At 51.8% G+C, this 23,373-nt stretch overlaps 1 protein-coding gene across 1 annotated transcript in view; it reads right to left on the bottom strand.

The window, feature by feature from the left end:
* Positions 1 to 7,943: 7,943 nt before the first annotated feature.
* Positions 7,944 to 23,373, bottom strand: part of LOC306755942 (histidine N-acetyltransferase-like) — a gene marked incomplete at both ends in the record, with an annotated part of 29,270 nt that continues 13,840 nt past the window's right edge. The window contains one exon of the mRNA XM_079240532.1: positions 7,944 to 8,492. Within this exon, the coding sequence (XP_079096658.1) occupies positions 7,944 to 8,492 (549 nt within the window). The remainder of the gene's footprint in view (positions 8,493 to 23,373) is intronic.

Below are 23,373 nucleotides of genomic sequence, written 5' to 3'. Positions count from 1 at the left end.
CACTATAATCTGCAATCATCTGTTGATAATCCACTCTAATCTGCTATCATCTGTTGATAATCAACTCTAATCTGCAATCATCTGTTGATAATCCACTATAATCTGCAATCATCTGTTGATAATCCACTCTAATCTGCTATCATCTGTTGATAATCAACTCTAATCTGCTATCATCTGTTGATAATCCACTATAATCTGCAATCATCTGTTGATAATCCACTCTAATCTGCTATCATCTGTTGATAATCCCCTAATATGCTATCATCTGTTGATAATCCACTCTAATCTGCAATCATCTATTTATAATCCACTCTAATCTGCTATCATCTGTTGATAATCCCCTAATCTGCTATCATCTGTTGATAATCCACTCTAATCTGCTATCATCTGTTGATAATCCACTATAATCTGCAATCATCTGTTGATAATCCACTCTAATCTGCTATCATCTGTTGATAATCCACTCTAATCTGCTATCATCTGTTGATAATCCAATCTAATCTGCTATCATCTGTTGATAATCAACTATAATCTGCAATCATCTGTTGATAATCCCCTAATCTGCTATCATCTGTTGATAATCCACTCTAATCTGCTATCATCTGTTGATAATCCCCTAATCTGTTGTCATCTGTTGATAATCCAATCTAATCTGCTATCATCTGTTGATAATACACTCTAATCTGCTATTATCTGTTCATAATCCCCTAATCTGTTATCATCTGTTGATAATCCACTCTAATATGCTATTATCTGTATTATCTGTTCATAATCCACCAATCTGCTATTATCTACTATAATCGACCATTAAATGGTATGAAAGCAAAAGTTACAACAAACATAAATGTGTCGTATTTTCTTTTTCTGTTTTAATACTGTTTGTATCAGATAAAATTCATAGTTACTGAAATCTGTATCAGTTTATGGCAAAATCTACTCAAAATTCTGTTGAACACAATCCTATATTTGTCTTCTGTCCCCAGCTGGACATTTCTTGCAATGCATTCATTTTGACATGTCACTCATGCCATAAAATGAGGGACAGGTCAGTTCCACACTTCCCTTTTCACCATACACCTCCTTGCAGTTAGAAGCTCTCATGGCTTCTCCTACCACTGCTATGCAGATGACAATCAGCTTTTCCTTTCCTTCCCACCAGACGACACAACGTTTCACTGAGAATATCAGCTTGCCTTGCTGATATCTCTGCATGGATGAAGGATCGCCACCTTCAGCTCAATCTGTCCAAGACAGAGCTCATTGTCTGTCCAGTCGATCCTTCATTACCTCCGCAGATACGTGAAGCTCCACTCTATCACACTTGTTCCTGCTGCCTGGAATCTGGGTGTCATGGTGGATGACCAGCTGACCTTTAAGGTCCATGTTGCCTCGGTTGCCTGTACGTGCCGATTTGCTCTCTACAACATCAAGAGAATCAGACGTACCTGACAGAACACACGACTCAGCTTCTGGTTCAGGTTCTGGTCATCTCACACATGGATTACTGCAGTTCCCTACTGGCAGGTCTGCCTGCATGCTGGTTAAACCTCTGCAGATGATCCAGAACCATGTCTGGTCTTCAACCAGTATAAACGGGCTCATATCACTCTGCTTCTAATCCCACTTTACTGGTTTCCAGTTGCAGAGCATCAGATTCAAAGCTCTGCTTTTGGTTTACAAAACAATAAGTTAAACGTCTCCCATCAATCTTCACTCCTTCATCCAGAGCTACACTCCCTCTCCACAGCTACGCTCTACCAGTGGACGACGCCTAGCATTATCATGACTACCATGACTGTTCCGTGGCTCTATTGCTGAGGCGGCCAGCCGGAGCTGTGGCTGTAAGGTCGTTGGTGCCTGTCGTGGCGGTAATCCCAGGACTCGTTGGTGGACACCAGCAGTGAGGGATGCCGTCAAGCTGAAGAAGGAGTCCTATCGGGCCTTCTTGGCCTGTGGGACTCTGGAGGCAGCTGATGGGTACCGGCGGGCTAAGCGGCATCCGGCTTCGGTTATTGCCAAGGCAAAAACTCGGGCATAGGAGGAGTTCAGCGAGGCCATGGAGAAAGACTTCCGGACGGCTTCGAGGAGATTCTGGTCCACCATCCGGCGGCTCAGGAGGGGGAAGCAGTGCTCCATCAATACTGTGTACAGTGGAGATGAGGTGCTGCTGACCTCAACTCGGGATGTTGTGGGTCGGTGGAAGGAATACTTCGAAGACCTCCGCAATCCTACCAACACGTCTTCCGATGAGGAAGCAGAGCTGGTGGACTCAGGGGTGGACTCTCCTATCTCTGGGGCTGAAGTCGCTGAGGTGGTCAAAAAGCTCCTTGGCGGCAAGGCCCCGGGGGTGGATGAGATCCGCCCGGAGTTCCTTAAGGCTCTGGATGCTGTGGGGCTGTCCTGGCTGACAGGCCTCTGCAGCATCGCGTGGACATCGGGGACAGTGCCGCTGGACTGGCAGACTGGGGTGGTGGTCCCCCTTTTTAAGAAGGGGGACCGGAGGGTGTGTTCCAATTACAGGGGAATCACACTCCTCAGCCTCCCTGGTAAGGTCTATTCAGGGGTCCTGGAGAGGAGGGTCCGCCGGATAGTCGAATCCCGGATTGAGGAGGAGCAGTGTGGTTTTCGTCCTGGTCGTGGAACAGTGGACCAGCTCTATACCCTCTTTGGGGTCCTGGAGGGGGCATGGGAGTTTGCCCAACCAGTCTACATGTGCTTTGTGGACCTGGAGAAGGTGTTCGACCGTGTCCCCCGGGGGGCTCCTGTGGGGGGTACTCCGGGAGTATGGGGTACCGGACCCCCTTGTACGAGCTGTCTGGTCCCTGTACGACAGGTGTCAGAGCTTGGTCTGCATTGCCGGTAGTAAGTCGGATTCGTTTCCGGTGAGGGTTGGACTCCACCAAGGCTGCCCTTTATCACCGATTCTGTTCATAACTTATATGGACAGAATTTCTAGGTGCAGCCGAGGTGTTGAGGGGATCCGGCTTGGTGGCCTCAGGATTGGGTCCCTGCTTTTTGCAGATGACGTGGTCCTGTTGGCTTCGTCTGGTCGTGATCTCCAGCTCTCGCCTGAGCGATTCGCAGCCGAGTGTGAAGCAGCTGGGATGAGAATCAGCACCTCCAGATCCGAGACCATGGTCCTCAGCCGGAATAGGGTGGATTGCCCTCTCCGGGTCAGGAGTCAGGTCCTGCCTCAAGTGGAGGAGTTTAAATATCTCGGGATCTTGTTCACGAGTGAGGGAAGGATGGAGCGTGAGATCGACAGACGGATCGGTGCGGCGTCTGCAGTAATGCGGACTCTGCGCCGGTCTGTCGTGGTGAAGAAGGAGCTGAGCCAGAAGGCGAAGCTCTCCATTTACCAGTCGATCTACGTTCCTACCCTCACCTATGGTCATGAGCTGTGGGTCGCGACCGAAAGAAGGAGATCTCGTATACAGGCGGCTGAAATGAGTTTCCTCCGCAGGGTGGCCGGGCTCTCCCTTAGAGATAGGGTGAGGAGCTCGGTCATCCGGGAGGAGATCAGAGTAGAGCCGCTGCTCCTCCGCATCGAGAGGAACCAGTTGAGGTGGCTCGGGCATCTGGTCAGGATGCCTCCTGGACCTCCCTGGTGAGGTGTTCCAGGCACGTCCCTCTGGGAGGAGACCCTGGGGAAGACCCAGGACACGCTGGAGGGATTATATCTCTCGGCTGGCCTGGGAACGCCTCGGGATCCCCCCGCAGAGTTGGCAAATGTGGCTGGGGAGAGGGAAGTCTGGGCTTCCCTGCTTAGGCTGCTGCCCCGACCCCAGATTAGCGGCAGAAGATGGATGGATGGATGGTTCCACAATGGTGGAACAACCTGCCGATCTGCAGAGTCCTGAGCTGCTTTAAGCTGCTGACGCCGCTCTTCAGTTCTGCACTTAGTCGAACTTTTGCTCAGAGCAGATGGAGAACCTAGTCCAGTTCTCTGCAGCAAACACTGTAAGATTTATTGTTTCTGTATTTTAACAAAGGGACTGTTGCAGAAAGGAAGGGAACAATAGAGATATGCCTCCAGTTCTACTTGGTAACACCTGCATCCAACTGGACTTGCACCAGTCTGACCAGCACTGATCTATGATGTTCCTACTGTTACTGTTTGATTTCCTTATGGTGTTCTCACTCTTGGATAAAAGCGTCTGCTAAATTATTACAGAAACGAATAGACTAGACTAGACTAGTCTAGACTAGGATAGAATAGAATCGAATCGAATCGAATCGAATCGAATCGAATAGAATAGAATAGAATAGAATTTTAATGTTCTCATTCTACATTTTGTCTCAAGCTGCTTGTATTCAGGATTTAACGTTCAAGCTTTGAGGGAGCTGGAGAATTATAAATGAGTCAGCCTCCAGAAAGTTGCTGCTCGACCTGCATGGGAACAGATTCATTTACTTCATCTGAAAACAAAGAAAGTCCCACAAAGATTCACTTGTTGGTTCATTTTATTTAGTCTGAAAAAAATTCAGAAACATTCAGAAAACAACCTGCTGACTTTGCAGCTCAGGCATTTCCTGACACTCAGCTGGCTTTGTTGGTGCCTTGTTGTGTAAAATAAACATCATATGAGATCATAAACTGTGAACTTTATGATCCATCTCCATGCTGGCCGGTCCGTCACGTGGAGACACTAAAACAGACTTTCCGTCTGAAGAAGCTGATCAGGAACTTATAAAAAATTACTTTTGAAAATGTTAAAAGAAAAAAATTAATATTTTTCCTGAACAGCTTTATTTTATGAAATATTCACTGAAAAGGATATTTTGTTGGATACAAACGTCTGAACAGTCCGATGACAGAGAGAGTCCCTTCTGTGATCTGGTCCTCTTAAGACCTTCCGATGAAAATCCCACAAAAGACCCGCTGGGTAAAAACCACGACACAAGTCACCTAAGCTGCCAGAAAGCCAACGAGGAAAGTCGGTTGTCGCAATGAAATGGATGTAAACAAAGTATTCGCAGAACTCCAGAAAAGCGCTGATAGTGTTTGAATTCCCAAACCAACATTTTAAATCATAAAGAGTTCTGTTCTCTGGCCCGGTTGGGGACTTGGTCCAGTTAGGTGGTGCAAAATTTTGGGCTGTGTTTCTGTACATGCTGCACTACTCAGACCTTTTAGTGTGCATTCCCATTAGGACAGTCTACCAGACCTGGTCCGGTTGGGAATTTGGTCCGGTTGGGGACTCGGCCCAGTTGGGGACTCGGCCCGAGTGGAAACTTGGTTCGCTAGAGCAGGTGCTGCACCACCAATTACTGCAGGAGAAAACCAGACAACCACCGAAGAAGAAAACTGCTGCATCTACTGGTTAATGCAGAGCGCCTAGTGTTTCCATCAGAGTGAAGCATGAAGATGGATGAGATCCGGTCTGGGGTTCATCAGGCTTCGTCCATATGCGACTTCAAGCGGTTTTTCCCGTCCAGAGATGCATAAAGCTCCATCACTGCTCCACGTCTGTAAACATCTTTGTACGCCTCCATCCTCATACTTCCACGCATCTTTACTTTGCTGTGGTTGTTTTGGCAGTTCATCCACCAGTGGGCAGCATCCATTAAGTTTTTCCCAGCTTGTGATACACCTGACTCAAATGAAATGGATCCAACAGTCCAGAGCCAGCTGTGTTGAAGCAGGGAAACATCTGAACCCAGAGTGAGCTTCCTAATCTCAGGCTGCAGTTAAACCGTTGCATCTTGCTTCGTAAAACACAAAGAAAACTTTGTTTCCAAGATTCATCACAAAAGTTCCACGACCACATTTACCCATTAACACGGTAAGGTTTATTTAGTCACATAATTAAATCACAAAATACACAACAAACGGATTTAAGACAAACTAAAAGGTACAGGCTGAAGTGCCATGCTTAGATTTAAGCATCAACATGTTGTTGTATTACAAAAGAATTTTTAACAAAACCAAAAAGAAACTAAGAAAAAAAAACAAGAAGAAAAAATAATCAGTAAACAATCAAATGAAAGAGTAATGAAGCAAAACTCAAAAGATGTATAATCTACAAATAATTCTCGAAGCCCTTAAAAATCATCTTCAGAACCGTCTTCTTGAAAACCAGAAATGTATCATAAGTTCTGAAACAGCGTCATTCCAAGATGGAATCCCAACAACAGTTTAACATCTCCTTTTAGTTTCTTTTCGGACTTTGGTACCGAGAATTACTTTCTGAAGTCATAATTTATCTCTTGGAAATGAAAAAAATCTATGTATGCTGGCTGGAGTGACTTTGTCTTAGCTCTATACAACAGGTACATTGTTTTTTAATAAACCAAATAATTGAGTTTTAAAACGTGATTTTGTAAAAAGCAGTGAGTAATATGTGCAAAGTCCTCTCCAGGACCCCTGAATAGACCTTACCAGGGAGGCTGAGGAGTGTGATTCCCCTGTAATTGGAACACACCCTCCGGTCCCCCTTCTTAAAAAGGGGGACCACCACCCCAGTCTGCCAGTCCAGCGGTACTGCCCCCGATGTCCACGCGATGCTGCAGAGGCCTGTCAGCCAGGACAGCCCCACAGCACAGCAGACCAGAGATAGGAGAGTCCACCCCTGAGTCCACCAGCTCTGCTCCCTCATGGGAAGACATGTTGGTAGGATTGAGGAGGTCTTCGAAGTATTCCTTCCACCGACCCACAACGTCCCGAGTTGAGGTCAGCAGCTCCCCACCTCCACTGTACACAGTATTGATGGAGCACTGCTTCCCCCTCCTGAGCCGCCGGATGGTGGACCAGAATCTCCTCGAAGCCGTCCGGAAGTCTTTCTCCATGGCCTCGCCGAACTCCTCCCATGCCCGAGTTTTTGCCTTGGCAACAGCCGAAGCCGCATGCCGCTTAGCCCGCCGGTACCCATCAGCTGCCTCCAGAGTCCCACAGGCCAAGAAGGCCCGATAGGACTCCTTCTTCAGCTTGACGGCATCCCTCACTGCTGGTGTCCACCAACGAGTCCTGGGATTACTGCCACGACAGGCACCAACGACCTTACAGCCACAGCTCCGGCTGGCCGCCTCAGCAATAGAGGCACGGAACACAGCCCATTCAGACTCAATGTCCTCTGCTGAAGGTGGGAGTTGAAGCTCGCTCTGACAGGGGACTCAGCCAGACGTTCCCAGCAGACCCTCACAACACGTTTGGTCTGCCAGATCTGACCGGCTTCCTCCCCCACCATCTGAGCCAACTCACCACCAGGTGGTGATCAGTTGAAGCTCCGCCCCCCTCTTCACCCGAGTGTCCAAGGCATGCCTACATGTTTGTATCATCTGCAAATATAATAACGTTCAATAAATTCAAAACATTACAAATATGAATACAAAGCAAAAGCTTGGGGCCGATTACAGAACCCTGCGGTATGCCGCAAGGATCTTTCTAAATTATGAAACAGTATTCTTGATTTCTACACATTGTCTCTGTTCTCCAAATAACTCCTCCGCCAAGAATAAACTACACCTCTGAGTTCATACTTCTCCATTTTTTAAATAATATACTATGATCTGTGGTATCAAACACCTGCAAATCAATGAAAATACAGATAGCATTGTTATTGTCGCTTTTGTTATTTCTTCTACCAACTCCTTAACTGAGGAAGTGGTTCGGTTCCTCCGGAACCGTCCTGCTGATCACTGGGCGATGCATAGTTTTCGGTGAAAAGATCAAATAAATTTTCCAATATTTTTGGACTATAACTGTCAACACAATGTTGGTCTCCATTTTTAAATATTGGTATTAACTTTGCTGTTTTCAAACTATTTGGAAAAATACCTTTTTGAAAGGACAGAAGAAAAATATAATGTAGAGGTTTTAGAATAATCCCTGAAGTCCAGAACCACCGAGACTCGACAATGACCTCTGAGGTTTTCCATGATCTCCCAAGAACCATCTCAGTTGGATGATTCCACTTCAACTCACTCGTCAGTCCTGAACCAGTTCAGAGGTCGGTCTCCAGTATCACCTCCTCCCAGTAGTCCTTAAGAAAAGACACACTGGATTTATTCTGGCAGAACTGGTGCAACCCAGACCAAACATCTGGGTCCACGTAGATGTTGCAGACCAGGTAGCCTCGGACGCTTGGCAGCAGCGCTCTGAGCTGAGCCAGAAACACGCCGCACACTGCAGCTAAATGCCCGCCAAAGATGTTGATGTTGATGCGCAGGGCGTCATCGCGAAAAGGAACGGCATACGGCGGCGTGCACAAGCTAAGGGCGGAGGGTTCAGACTCCCGGTCTGCGATGTAGATCAGCCCCCTGCGGCGCAGCACCTCCAGGTTGGCCTGCACTGGCTTCAGAGGCTCCCAGTCGTTTATGATGGTTTTCCCGGGCAGCAGGGTAGAAACCACGTGGTTGCTCAGGATCAGGGTCTCTGCCTGCTGCTGGTTCAGAATAACTGGACTCTGAGAAGTGGTCTGTTGGAGTCTGGACTGCAGCTCGCCAATAAAGGGTCCGAGGTCGGCCGCCTCGCAGCACAGAGACAAGATGGCCTGCAGAGTCAGAGTCAGAGTCAACACGAGGAGCTCAGATTATTTTCTGATTTAACACTTTAAACCATGCAGACGTGATGTTTCCAAGGAGACGTGATGTTTCCAAGGAGACGTGACGTTTCCATGGAGACGTGTCTTCAGGACAGCCTGAAGACACGTCTCCTTTCACGTCACACGTCAGCTTTCAGATTATGAGGATAAATTATGTCAAACACATTCATCAACAGATCTGCGGTGTTCAGGCCAACAATGAGCTGCTATACAAGGAGCCTTTCAGACCGGCAGATGTGTTTCTCCAGTCTATTCTTGCTTCTCCTGATTCTGCCTTCTGATTCACAATCAGCTCATATTTAACATGAAATGCTAAAAGCATCCAAAAGCTTTTGGAGTTGCAGGATAGAAAATGTTGTGGATATAAATACAGACATGCAGCAGCTTCACAGTTTGGATTAAAACGGCCACGGCTTCTCTATCCATGCTGCTGGAAATATTGCAGCTAAAATGGGACCAAAGGGTTCAAGTCTCAGTCTTCTTCTCTTCGACACTCATTAACGTGAATCTTCAGAAACATTTCAAACTAAACCTCGTGACTGATCAATAATTAACACCTTTGTGCTCAGTGCCTCTGTCCTCGGTGACATCAAACATCCTGCTGGACATCGTGTAGTTGCGCCAAATGGCGGATCACACACACACACACACAGCCATAGCACGCACCTTTTAAGTAGACAATATTAGGTTGCAGAGTGATGGCATCATATCTCTACCTCCAAATTCAATAAAGTCCAAGTGTCTAATGTAAAATAAATACCTCAGTTATTAACTTTCAAATTTAAATTCACCAAGGAAGCTAAAGTTGTCATCTCTACTGTCTCTTCCATGAAGTTTAAGAGATGTTAGAACCTGGAAGCAGTTAAGCTTTTACCTGTGACATCACACTCAGCAGCCAAAAAACATTCTCAAGGTCAAATGAATAAAAATAAATAAATGTTTTAACAATTTACATCCGCTTCACCTATCTTCCTGATGTTAATATGGTCATGTATGGTTCCCATAACTGCACAAATTTTTCTAGTTTACCTTTGGAAATATAAGTCAGTCTCTCCAGTCCAATATTTTCTGAAAGTCCCCTTTACATTGTGTAATTGTAGGTGGCTCCATATTCTTCCAGTTTAAAGCAATTATCCTCCTGGCATGCAACAATCCAAAATCCAGCAGTTGAATTCGTTTTTTAGTCTGTGGAACATTTTCTGGATATATTCCCAGTATACATAGTCTGGCACATAGTGGCATTTTGATTCCAAATATTTCAGACAAACACTTCAGATTGCTTTCCCAAAACCTTTGTATGTCCAGGCATTTCCATAGGGGAATGCCTGGACAATGGATGAATGTTCCTTTATCGTTACAACATTTTGTACATGTGTCAGGAATATTGCCATATGGTGAAGTTTTTCAGGAGTTACATAGACCCTTGTTGATCATTTATATTGCAGGATTTTTAGTTGTGTATTTATAGTTTGTTTTTGAGCCTTAAAACATGCCTTATTCCATTCTAATTCATCTATATATTATGGTATATCAGTTCTCCATGGGTTTAATTTGTCTGTAGTAGACTCTTTAGAATGTGACATTATGAAATTATAATATTTAGACAATCATCCTTTTTCTTTGTTTTTTCTAATTAATTCCTCAATTAAACATAATTTAGAAATATATATATAATATCAGAAGATCTAGATGACATGAAACTTTTTAATTGTAAATATTTAAAGAAGTGTTTTGAAGGAATTTGATTTGTCACACTGATCTTGAAATGTAAGCAACATTCCATTAACATACAAATCTTTAACAGTATGAATGCCTTTCATTTTCCATGTTTTAAATCCACCATCATTTTTACCAGGTGTAAACTGATCGTTACTCCACAAAGGGGAAAACTGGGAGAGAGTTGTAGATTCTTCTCCATGTTCATGAGCTGTGTGCCAGATAGCAACAGTATTCCTTCAAAAAAGGGTTTTTAGTTTAGTTTAGTTTTTTTTTTTAATGTTTTCAAGTCTGCAGAGTAAAGGTAGCTATATATTGGTAAATCTGGAATCGACTCTTGTTCAATATTCACCCAAGTTGGGAAAGACTTTGGCTGTGTCTCAATTCGTTAGTGCATAGTGCGCACTACGCACTTTTCTCTGTAGTACGGTGGGTAAGTACTGTCCCAAATGGAACATGGACGTAGAGCACTAACCAGTAGAGACGAACTCACATTTGACCACAATTCTTCTGCCGCCAAAAGTAAAACAAAGCGCTAAATTAGGAGAATGAATTTGCTTCTCATGAAACTCCATCGCATTAAAGGTGACGAAGGATCCTCCTCCGATTGGCTGAACATGAGTTGGTACGTATATTTATTTACTTATAACGTGTATGACCCGCCTGCATACGTACCCAGAGTGCGGACCTGTTGCCAGTCCTGCTTCATTGTTGGCTCATCGTTTCAGAGACGGTTCGTCCCACTAAATTCTTTTTAGGAAGTTGTAATAAATAAATGAACAAATCCAGCAAACATAACTTTATGTATCATATCATCATATATTATGGCCTACAGTAGAGGGATCTATCTCAGTTTTTAACAATACAAGGCAACATCAGACCGTCATGTGTCGCTGCATGTCTCCCACACGCTTATTAATATAATAAAGTTTAAATCAAAACAATAATAAAACAGCTTTTAAATATGCAAAGATATTTTCAGTATAAAAATGTCCTTTACATGAAACACGTGTTTTAACTGGTGTTTACTCTGATGCTGTCTGAATCCACCTGCAAGCTCGCTTCAACTGCTGCCTGTCACAAGCCAGGTGTGTGTGGAGAGGTCTTCCAGGATCCTAGAGACCAGGTGGAGGTGCGTCTTTCAGGATCCCAGAGACCAGGTGGAGGTCCGTCTTTCAGGACCCTAGAGACCAGGTGGAGGTCCGTCTTTCAGGATCCTAGAGACCAGGTGGAGGTCCGTCTTTCAGGATCCTAGAGACCAGGTGGAGGTCCGTCTTTCAGGATCCCAGAGACCAGTTGGAGGTCCGTCTTCCAGGATCCCAGAGACCAGGTGGAGGTCCGTCTTTCAGGATCCTAGAGACCAGGTGGAGGTCCGTCTTTCAGGATCCTAGAGACCAGGTGGAGGTCCGTCTTCCAGGATCCCATAGACCAGGTGGAGGTCCGTCTTTCAGGATCCTAGAGACCAGGTGGAGGTCCGTCTTTCAGGATCCTAGAGACCAGGTGGAGGTCCGTCTTCCAGGATCCCATAGACCAGGTGGAGGTCCGTCTTTCAGGATCCTAGAGACCAGGTGGAGGTCCGTCTTTCAGGATCCTAGAGACCAGGTGGAGGTCCGTCTTTCAGGATCCTAGAGACCAGGTGGAGGTCCGTCTTTCAGGATCCTAGAGACCAGGTAGAGGTCCGTCTTTCAGGACCCTAGAGACCAGGTGGAGGTCCGTCTTTCAGGACCCTAGAGACCAGGTGGAGGTCCGTCTTTCAGGACCCTAGAGACCAGGTGGAGGTCCGTCTTTCAGGATCCCAGAGACCAGGTGGAGGTCTGTCTTTCAGGATCCTAGAGACCAGGTGGAGGTCCGTCTTTCAGGATCCTAGAGACCAGGTGGAGGTCCGTCTTTCAGGATCCTAGAGACCAGGTGGAGGTCCGTCTTCTAGGATCCTAGAGACCAGGTGGAGGTCCGTCTTCCAGGATCCTGGAGACCAGGTGGAGGTCCGTCTTTCAGGATCCTAGAGACCAGGTGGAGGTCCGTCTTTCAGGATCCTAGAGACCAGGTGGAGGTCCGTCTTCCAGGATCCTAGAGACCAGGTGGAGGTCCGTCTTTCAGGATCCTAGAGACCAGGTGGAGGTCCGTCTTTCAGGATCCTAGAGACCAGGTGGAGGTCCGTCTTTCAGGATCCTAGAGACCAGGTGGAGGTCCGTCTTTCAGGATCCCAGAGACCAGGTGGAGGTCCGTCTTTCAGGATCCTAGAGACCAGGTGGAGGTCCGTCTTCCAGGATCCCAGAGACCAGGTGGAGGTCCGTCTTCCAGGATCCCAGAGACCAGGTGGAGGTCCGTCTTCCAGGATCCCAGAGACCAGGTGGAGGTCCGTCTTTCAGGATCCTAGAGACCAGGTGGAGGTCCGTCTTCCAGGATCCCAGAGACCAGGTGGAGGTCCGTCTTCCAGGATCCTAGAGACCAGGTGGAGGTCCGTCTTCCAGGACCCCAGAGACCAGGTGGAGGTCCGTCTTCCAGGACCCCAGAGACCAGGTGGAGGTCCGTCTTCCAGGACCCCAGAGACCAGGTGGAGGTCCGTCTTCCAGGATCCCAGAGACCAGGTGGAGGTCCGTCTTCAAGGAGCCTAGAGACCAGGTGGAGGTCCGTCTCTCAGGATCCCAGAGACCTTGTGGAGGTCCGTCTTCTAGATTCCTAGAGACCAGGTGGAGGTCCGTCTTTCAGGATCCTAGAGACCAGGTGGAGGTCCGTCTTTCAGGATCCCAGAGACCAGGTGAAGGTCCGTCTTTCAGGACCCGAGAGACCAGGTAGAGGTCCGTCTTTCAGGACCCTAGAGACCAGGTGGAGGTCCGTCTTTCAGGATCCTAGAGACCAGGTGGAGGTCCGTCTTTCAGGACCCTAGAGACCAGGTGGAGGTCTGTCTTTCAGGATCCTAGAGACCAGGTGGAGGTCCGTCTTTCAGGATCCCAGAGACCAGGTGGAGGTCCGTCTTTCAGGATCCTAGAGACCAGGTGGAGGTCCGTCTTTCAGGATCCTAGAGACCAGGTGGAGGTCCGTCTTTCAGGATCCTAGAGACCAGGTGGAGGTCCGTCTTTCAGGACCCTAGAGACCAGGTGGAGGTCTGTCTTTCAGGATCCTAGAGACCAGGTGGAGGTCCGTCTTTCAGGATCCCAGAGACCAGGTGGAGGTCCGTCTTTCAGGATCCTAGAGACCAGGTGGAGGTCCGTCTTCTAGGATCCTAGAGACCAGGTGGAGGTCCGTCTTTCAGGATCCCAGAGACCAGGTGAAGGTCCGTCTTTCAGGATCCTAGAGACCAGGTGGAGGTCCGTCTTCCAGGATCCTAGAGACCAGGTGGAGGTCCGTCTTTCAGGACCCCAGAGACCAGGTGGAGGTCCGTCTTTCAGGACCCTAGAGACCAGGTGGAGGTCCGTCTTTCAGGATCCTAGAGACCAGGTGGAGGTCCGTCTTCCAGGATCCCAGAGACCAGGTGGAGGTCCGTCTTCCAGGATCCCAGAGACCAGGTGGAGGTCCGTCTTTCGGGATCCTAGAGACCAGGTGGAGGTCCGTCTTTCAGGATCCTAGAGACCAGGTGGAGGTCCGTCTTTCAGGATCCTAGAGACCAGGTGGAGGTCCGTCTTCGAGGATCCTAGAGACCAGGTGGAGGTCCGTCTTTCAGGATCCTAGAGACCAGGTGGAGGTCCGTCTTCCAGGATCCCAGAGACCAGGTGGAGGTCCGTCTTTCAGGATCCTAGAGACCAGGTGGAGGTCCGTCTTCCGGGATCCCAGAGACCAGGTGGAGGTCCGTCTTTCAGGATCCCAGAGACCAGGTGGAGGTCCGTCTTTCAGGATCCTAGAGACCAGGTGGAGGTCCGTCTTCCAGGATCCCAGAGACCAGGTGGAGGTCCGTCTTCCAGGATCCCAGAGACCAGGTGGAGGTCCGTCTTCCAGGATCCCAGAGACCAGGTGGAGGTCCGTCTTTCAGGATCCTAGAGACCAGGTGGAGGTCCGTCTTCCAGGATCCCAGAGACCAGGTGGAGGTCCGTCTTCCAGGATCCTAGAGACCAGGTGGAGGTCCGTCTTCCAGGACCCCAGAGACCAGGTGGAGGTCCGTCTTCCAGGACCCCAGAGACCAGGTGGAGGTCCGTCTTCCAGGACCCCAGAGACCAGGTGGAGGTCCGTCTTCCAGGATCCCAGAGACCAGGTGGAGGTCCGTCTTCCAGGAGCCTAGAGACCAGGTGGAGGTCCGTCTTCCAGGATCCCAGAGACCAGGTGGAGGTCCGTCTTCTAGGATCCTAGAGACCAGGTGGAGGTCCGTCTTCTAGGATCCTAGAGACCAGGTGGAGGTCCGTCTTCCAGGATCCCAGAGACCAGGTGGAGGTCCGTCTTTCAGGATCCTAGAGACCAGGTGAAGGTCCGTCTTTCAGGATCCTAGAGACCAGGTGGAGGTCCGTCTTCCAGGATCCCAGAGACCAGGTGAAGGTCCGTCTTTCAGGATCCTAGAGACCAGGTGGAGGTCCGTCTTCCAGGACCCCAGAGACCAGGTGGAGGTCCGTCTTTCAGGATCCCAGAGACCAGGTGGAGGTCCGTCTTCCAGGACCCCAGAGACCAGGTGGAGGTCCGTCTTCCAGGACCCCAGAGACCAGGTGGAGGTCCGTCTTTCAGGATCCCAGAGACCAGGTGGAGGTCCGTCTTCCAGGATCCCAGAGACCAGGTGGAGGTCCGTCTTCCAGGATCCTAGAGACCAGGTGGAGGTCCGTCTTCCAGGATCCCAGAGACCAGGTGGAGGTCCGTCTTCCAGGATCCCAGAGACCAGGTGGAGGTCCGTCTTCCAGGATCCTAGAGACCAGGTGGAGGTCCGTCTTCCAGGATCCCAGAGACCAGGTGGAGGTCCGTCTTCCAGGATCCTAGAGACCAGGTGGAGGTCCGTCTTCCAGGATCCCAGAGACCAGGTGGAGGTCCGTCTTTCAGGATCCCAGAGACCAGGTGGAGGTCCGTCTTCCAGGATCCCAGAGACCAGGTGGAGGTCCGTCTTCCAGGATCCTAGAGACCAGGTGGAGGTCCGTCTTTCAGGATCCCAGAGACCAGGTGGAGGTCCGTCTTTCAGGATCCCAGAGACCAGGTGGAGGTCCGTCTTCCAGGATCCCAGAGACCAGGTGGAGGTCCGTCTTCCAGGATCCCAGAGACCAGGTGGAGGTCCGTCTTCCAGGACCCTAGAGACCAGGTGGAGGTCCGTCTTCCAGGATCCTAGAGACCAGGTGGAGGTCCGTCTTCCAGGATCCCAGAGACCAAGTGGAGGTCCGTCTTCCAGGATCCCAGAGACCAGGTGGAGGTCCGTCTTCCAGGATCCCAGAGACCAGGTGGAGGTCCGTCTTCCAGGACCCTAGAGACCAGGTGGAGGTCCGTCTTCCAGGATCCCAGAGACCAGGTGGAGGTCCGTCTTCCAGGACCCTAGAGACCAGGTGGAGGTCCGTCTTCCAGGATCCTAGAGACCAGGTGGAGGTCCGTCTTCCAGGACCCTAGAGACCAGGTGGAGGTCCGTCGTTCACGATCCTAGAGACCAGGTGGAGGTCCGTCTTTCAGGATCCTAGAGACCAGGTGGAGGTCCGTCTTCCAGGATCCTAGAGACCAGGTGGAGGTCCGTCTTTCAGGATCCTAGAGACCAGGTGGAGGTCCGTCTTTCAGGATCCTAGAGACCAGGTGGAGGTCCGTCTTCCAGGATCCCAGAGACCAGGTGGAGGTCCGTCTTTCAGGATCCTAGAGACCAGGTGGAGGTCCGTCTTTCAGGATCCTAGAGACCAGGTGGAGGTCCGTCTTCCAGGACCCTAGAGACCAGGTGGAGGTCCGTCGTTCACGATCCTAGAGACCAGGTGGAGGTCCGTCTTTCAGGATCCTAGAGACCAGGTGGAGGTCCGTCTTTCAGGATCCCAGAGACCAGGTGGAGGTCCGTCTTTCAGGATCCCAGAGACCAGGTGGAGGTCCGTCTTCCAGGATCCCAGAGACCAGGTGGAGGTCCGTCTTTCAGGATCCTAGAGACCAGGTGGAGGTCCGTCTTCCAGGACCCCAGAGACCAGGTGGAGGTCCGTCTTCCAGGATCCCAGAGACCAGGTGGAGGTCCGTCTTCCAGGATCCCAGAGACCAGGTGGAGGTCCGTCTTCCAGGATCCTAGAGACCAGGTGGAGGTCCGTCTTCCAGGATCCTAGAGACCAGGTGGAGGTCCGTCTTTCAGGATCCCAGAGACCAGGTGGAGGTCCGTCTTCCAGGATCCCAGAGACCAGGTGGAGCTCCGTCTTCCAGGACCCTAGAGACCAGGTGGAGGTCCGTCTTCCAGGATCCCAGAGACCAGGTGGAGGTCCGTCTTCCAGGATCCCAGAGACCAGGTGGAGGTCCGTCTTCCAGGATCCTAGAGACCAGGTGGAGGTCCGTCTTTCAGGATCCCAGAGACCAGGTGGAGGTCCGTCTTCCAGGATCCCAAAGACCAGGTGGAGGTCCGTCTTCCAGGACCCTAGAGACCAGCTGGAGGTCCGTCTTTCAGGATCCTAGAGACCAGGTGGAGGTCCGTCTTTCAGGATCCTAGAGACCAGGTGGAGGTCCGTCTTTCAGGATCCTAGAGACCAGGTGGAGGTCCGTCTTTCAGGATCCTAGAGACCAGGTGGAGGTCCGTCTTTCAGGATCCTAGAGACCAGGTGGAGGTCCGTCTTTCAGGACCCTAGAGACCAGGTGGAGGTCCGTCTTTCAGGATCCTAGAGACCAGGTGGAGGTCCGTCTTTCAGGATCCTAGAGACCAGGTGGAGGTCCGTCTTCCAGGATCCTAGAGACCAGGTGGAGGTCCGTCCTTCAGGATCCTAGAGACCAGGTGGAGGTCCGTCCTTCAGGATCCTAGAGACCAGGTGGAGGTCCGTCTTCTAGGATCCCAGAGACCAGGTGGAGGTCCGTCTTCCAGGATCCCAGAGACCAGGTGGAGGTCCGTCTTTCAGGATCCTAGAGACCAGGTGGAGGTCCGTCTTTCAGGATCCCAGAGACCAGGTGGAGGTCCGTCTTTCAGGATCCCAGAGACCAGGTGGAGGTCCGTCTTCCAGGATCCCAGAGACCAGGTGGAGGTCCGTCTTCCAGGATCCCAGAGACCAGGTGGAGGTCCGTCTTCCAGGATCCCAGAGACCAGGTGGAGGTCCGTCTTCCAGGATCCCAGAGACCAGGTGGAGGTCCGTCTTCTAGGATCCTAGAGACCAGGTGGAGGTCCGTCTTCCAGGATCCCAGAGACCAGGTGGAGGTCCGTCTTCCAGGATCCCAGAGACCAGGTGGAGGTCCGTCTTTCAGGATCCTAGAGACCAGGTGGAGGTCCGTCTTTCAGGATCCCAGAGACCAGGTGGAGGTCCGTCTTCCAGGATCCCAGAGACCAGGTGGAGGTCCGTCTTTCAGGATCCTAGAGACCAGGTGGAGGTCCGTCTTTCAGGATCCCAGAGACCAGGTGGAGGTCCGTCTTTCAGGATCCCAGAGACCAGGTGGAGGTCCGTCTTCCAGGATCCCAGAGACCAGGTGGAGGTCCGTCTTCCAGGATCCCAGAGACCAGGTGGAGGTCCGTCTTCCAGGATCCCAGAGACCAGGTGGAGGTCCGTCTTCCAGGATCCCAGAGACCAGGTGGAGGTCCGTCTTCTAGGATCCTAGAGACCAGGTGGAGGTCCGTCTTCCAGGATCCCAGAGACCAGGTGGAGGTCCGTCTTCCAGGATCCCAGAGACCAGGTGGAGGTCCGTCTTCCAGGATCCTAGAGACCAGGTGGAGGTCCGTCTTCCAGGATCCCAGAGACCAGGTGGAGGTCCGTCTTCCAGGATCCCAGAGACCAGGTGGAGGTCCGTCTTCCAGGATCCCAGAGACCAGGTGGAGGTCCGTCTTCCAGGATCCTAGAGACCAGGTGGAGGTCCGTCTTCCAGGATCCCAGAGACCAGGTGGAGGTCCGTCTTCCAGGATCCCAGAGACCAGGTGGAGGTCCGTCTTCTAGGATCCTAGAGACCAGGTGGAGGTCCGTCTTCCAGGATCCTAGAGACAAGGTGGAGGTCCGTCTTCCAGGATCCTAGAGACCAGGTGGAGGTCCGTCTTCCAGGATCCCAGAGACCAGGTGGAGGTCCGTCTTCCAGGATCCCAGAGACCAGGTGGAGGTCCGTCTTCCAGGATCCTAGAGACCAGGTGGAGGTCCGTCCTTCAGGATTGTAGAGACCAGGTGGAGGTCCGTCTTCCAGGATCCTAGAGACCAGGTGGAGGTCCGTCTTCCAGGACCCTAGAGACCAGGTGGAGGTCCGTCCTTCAGGATCCTAGAGACCAGGTGGAGGTCCGTCTTTCAGGATCCTAGAGACCAGGTGGAGGTCCGTCTTTCAGGATCCTAGAGACCAGGTGGAGGTCCGTCTTTCAGGATCCTAGAGACCAGGTGGAGGTCCGTCTTCCAGGATCCCAGAGACCAGGTGGAGGTCCGTCTTCTAGGATCCTAGAGACCAGGTGGAGGTCCGTCTTCCAGGATCCCAGAGACCAGGCGGAGGTCCGTCTTCTAGGATCCTAGAGACCAGGTGGAGGTCCGTCTTCCAGGATCCCAGAGACCAGGTGGAGGTCCGTCTTTCAGGATCCTAGAGACCAGGTGGAGGTCCGTCTTTCAGGATCCTAGAGACCAGGTGGAGGTCCGTCTTCCAGGATCCCAGAGACCAGGCGGAGGTCCGTCTTCTAGGATCCTAGAGACCAGGTGGAGGTCCGTCTTCCAGGATCCTAGAGACCAGGTGGAGGTCCGTCTTCCAGGATCCCAGAGACCAGGTGGAGGTCCGTCTTCCAGGATCCCAGAGACCAGGTGGAGGTCCGTCTTCCAGGATCCTAGAGACCAGGTGGAGGTCCGTCTTTCAGGATCCTAGAGACCAGATGGAGGTCCGTCCTTCAGGATTGTAGAGACCAGGTGGAGGTCCGTCTTCCAGGATCCTAGAGACCAGGTGGAGGTCCGTCTTCCAGGACCCTAGAGACCAGGTGGAGGTCCGTCCTTCAGGATCCTAGAGACCAGGTGGAGGTCCGTCTTTCAGGATCCTAGAGACCAGGTGGAGGTCCGTCTTTCAGGATCCTAGAGACCAGGTGGAGGTCCGTCTTTCAGGATCCTAGAGACCAGGTGGAGGTCCGTCTTTCAGGATCCTAGAGACCAGGTGGAGGTCCGTCTTCCAGGATCCTAGAGACCAGGTGGAGGTCCGTCTTTCAGGATCCTAGAGACCAGGTGGAGGTCCGTCTTTCAGGATCCTAGAGACCAGGTGGAGGTCCGTCTTTCAGGATCCTAGAGACCAGGTGGAAGTCCGTCTTTCAGGACTCTAGAGACCAGGTGGAGGTCCGTCTTTCAGGATCCTAGAGACCAGGTGGAGGTCCGTCTTTCAGGACCCTAGAGACCAGGTGGAGGTCCGTCTTTCAGGATCCTAGAGACCAGGTGGAGGTCCGTCTTTCAGGACCCGAGAGACCAGGTAGAGGTCCGTCTTTCAGGACCCTAGAGACCAGGTGGAGGTCCGTCTTTCAGGATCCTAGAGACCAGGTGGAGCTCCGTCTTTCAGGATCCTAGAGACCAGGTGGAGGTCCGTCTTTCAGGACCCTAGAGACCAGGTGGAGGTCTGTCTTTCAGGATCCTAGAGACCAGGTGGAGGTCCGTCTTCCAGGATCCCATAGACCAGGTGGAGGTCCGTCTTTCAGGATCCCAGAGACCAGGTGGAGGTCCGTCTTTCAGGATCCTAGAGACCAGGTGGAGGTCCGTCTTTCAGGATCCTATAGACCAGGTGGAGGTCCGTCTTCCAGGATCCTAGAGACCAGGTGGAGGTCCGTCTTTCAGGACCCTAGAGACCAGGTAGAGGTCCGTCTTTCAGGACCCTAGAGACCAGGTGGAGCTCCGTCTTTCAGGACCCTAGAGACCAGGTGGAGGTCCGTCTTTCAGGATCCTAGAGACCAGGTGGAGGTCCGTCTTCCAGGATCCTAGAGACCAGGTGGAGGTCCGTCTTTCAGGATCCTAGAGACCAGGTGGAGGTCCGTCTTTCAGGATCCTAGAGACCAGGTGGAGGTCCGTCTTTCAGGATCCTAGAGACCAGGTGGAAGTCCGTCTTTCAGGACTCTAGAGACCAGGTGGAGGTCCGTCTTTCAGGATCCTAGAGACCAGGTGGAGGTCCGTCTTTCAGGACCCTAGAGACCAGGTGGAGGTCCGTCTTTCAGGATCCTAGAGACCAGGTGGAGGTCCGTCTTTCAGGATCCTAGAGACCAGGTGGAGGTCCGTCTTTCAGGATCCTAGAGACCAGGTGGAAGTCTGTCTTTCAGGATCCCAGAGACCAGTTGGAGGTCCGTCTTTCAGGACCCTAGAGACCAGGTGGAGCTCCGTCGTTCAGGATCCTAGAGACCAGGTGGAGGTCCGTCTTCCAGGATCCCAGAGACCAGGTGGAGGTCCGTCTTCCAGGATCCTAGAGACCAGGTGGAGGTCCGTCTTCCAGGATCCCAGAGACCAGGTGGAGGTCCGTCTTCCAGGATCCCAGAGACCAGGTGGAGGTCCGTCTTCCAGGATCCCAGAGACCAGGTGGAGGTCCGTCTTCCAGGATCCCAGAGACCAGGTGGAGGTCCGTCTTCCAGGATCCCAGAGACCAGGTGGAGGTCCGTCTTCCAGGATCCCAGAGACCAGGTGGAGGTCCGTCTTCTAGGATCCTAGAGACCAGGTGGAGGTCCGTCTTCCAGGATCCTAGAGACCAGGTGGAGGTCCGTCTTCCAGGATCCTAGAGACCAGGTGGAGGTCCGTCTTCCAGGATCCCAGAGACCAGGTGGAGGTCCGTCTTCCAGGATCCCAGAGACCAGGTGGAGGTCCGTCTTCCAGGATCCTAGAGACCAGGTGGAGGTCCGTCCTTCAGGATCGTAGAGACCAGGTGGAGGTCCGTCTTCCAGGATCCTAGAGACCAGGTGGAGGTCCGTCTTCCAGGACCCTAGAGACCAGGTGGAGGTCCGTCCTTCAGGATCCTAGAGACCAGGTGGAGGTCCGTCTTTCAGGATCCTAGAGACCAGGTGGAGGTCCGTCTTTCAGGATCCTAGAGACCAGGTGGAGGTCCGTCTTTCAGGATCCTAGAGACCAGGTGGAGGTCCGTCTTCCAGGATCCCAGAGACCAGGTGGAGGTCCGTCTTCTAGGATCCTAGAGACCAGGTGGAGGTCCGTCTTCCAGGATCCTAGAGACCAGGTGGAGGTCCGTCTTCCAGGATCCTAGAGACCAGGTGGAGGTCCGTCTTTCAGGATCCTAGAGACCAGGAGGAGGTCCGTCTTTCAGGATCCTATAGACCAGGTGGAGGTCCGTATTTCAGGACCCTAGAGACCAGGTGGAGGTCCGTCGTTCAGGATCCTAGAGACCAGGTGGAGGTCCGTCTTTCAGGACCCTAGAGACCAGGTGGAGCTCCGTCTTTCAGGACCCTAGAGACCAGGTGGAGGTCCGTCTTTCAGGATCCTAGAGACCAGGGGGAGGTCCGTCTTTCAGGATCCTAGAGACCAGGTGGAGGTCCGTCTTTCAGGACCCCGTCTTTCAGGACCCTAGAAACAAGGTGGAGGTCCGTCTTTCAGGATCCTAGAGACCAGGTGGAGGTCCGTCTTTCAGAATCCAAGAGACCAGGTGGAGGTCCGTCTTTCAGGACCCCGTCTTTCAGGACCCTAGAGACCAGGTGGAGGTCCGTCTTTCAGGATCCCGGAGACCAGGTGGAGGTCCGTCTTTCAGGATCCTAGAGACCAGGTGGAGGTCCGTCTTCCAGGACCCTAGAGACCAGGTAGAGGTCCGTCTTTCAGGATCCTAGAGACCAGGTGGAGGTCCGTCTTTCAGGATCCTAGAGACCAGGTGGAGGTCCGTCTTTCAGGATCCTAGAGACCAGGTGGAGGTCCGTCTTTCAGGATCCTAGAGACCAGGTGGAGGTCCGTCTTTCAGGATCCCAGAGACCAGGTGGAGGTCCGTCTTTCAGGACCCTAGAGACCAGGTGGAGGTCCGTCGTTCAGGATCCTAGAGACCAGGTGGAGGTCCGTCTTTCAGGATCCTAGAGACCAGGTGGAGGTCCGTCTTTCAGGATCCTAGAGACCAGGTGGAGGTCCGTCTTTCAGGATCCTAGAGACCAGGTGGAGGTCCGTCTTTCAGGATCCTAGAGACCAGGTGGAGGTCCGTCTTTCAGGATCCTAGAGACCAGGTGGAGGTCCGTCTTTCAGGATCCCAGAGACCAGGTGGAGGTCCGTCTTTCAGGACCCTAGAGACCAGGTGGAGCTCCGTCGTTCAGGATCCTAGAGACCAGGTGGAGGTCCGTCTTTCAGGATCCTAGAGACCAGGTGGAGGTCCGTCTTTCAGGATCCTAGAGACCAGGTGGAGGTCCGTCTTTCAGGATCCTAGAGACCAGGTGGAGGTCCGTCTTTCAGGATCCTAGAGACCAGGTGGAGGTCCGTCTTTCAGGACCCTAGAGACCAGGTGGAGGTCCGTCTTTCAGGATCCTAGAGACCAGGTGGAGGTCCGTCTTTCAGGATCCTAGAGACCAGGTGGAGGTCCGTCTTTCAGGATCCTAGAGACCAGGTGGAGGTCCGTCTTTCAGGATCCTAGAAACCAGGTGGAGGTCCGTCTTTCAGGATCCTAGAGACCAGGTGGAGCTCTGTCGTTCAGAATCCTAGAGACCAGGTGGAGGTCCGTCTTTCAGGATCCTAGAGACCAGGTGGAGGTCCGTCTTCCAGGATCCTAGAGACCAGGTGGAGGTCCGTCTTTCAGGATCCTAGAGACCAGGTGGAGGTCCGTCTTTCAGGATCCTAGAGACCAGGTGGAGGTCCGTCTTTCAGGACTCTAGAGACCAGGTGGAGGTCCGTCTTTCAGGATCCTAGAGACCAGGAGGAGGTCCGTCTTTCAGGATCCCAGAGACGAGGTGGAGGTCCGTCTTTCAGGACCCTAGAGACCAGGTGGAGGTCCGTCATTCAGGATCCTAGAGACCAGGTGGAGGTCCGTCTTTAAGGACCCTAGACCAGGTGGAGGTCCGTCTTTCAGGATCCTAGAGACCAGGTGGAGCTCCGTCGTTCAGAATCCTAGAGACCAGGTGGAGGTCCGTCTTTCAGGATCCTAGAGACCAGGTGGAGGTCCGTCTTTCAGGACTCTT

Source organism: Telmatherina bonti, assembly GCF_933228915.1.
Source record: "Telmatherina bonti genome assembly, chromosome: 5".
NCBI classification, from domain to species: Eukaryota; Metazoa; Chordata; class Actinopteri; order Atheriniformes; family Telmatherinidae; genus Telmatherina; species Telmatherina bonti.
Note: the sequence above shows the minus strand (reverse complement) of the source record. Positions and strands in the feature narration are given on the sequence as shown.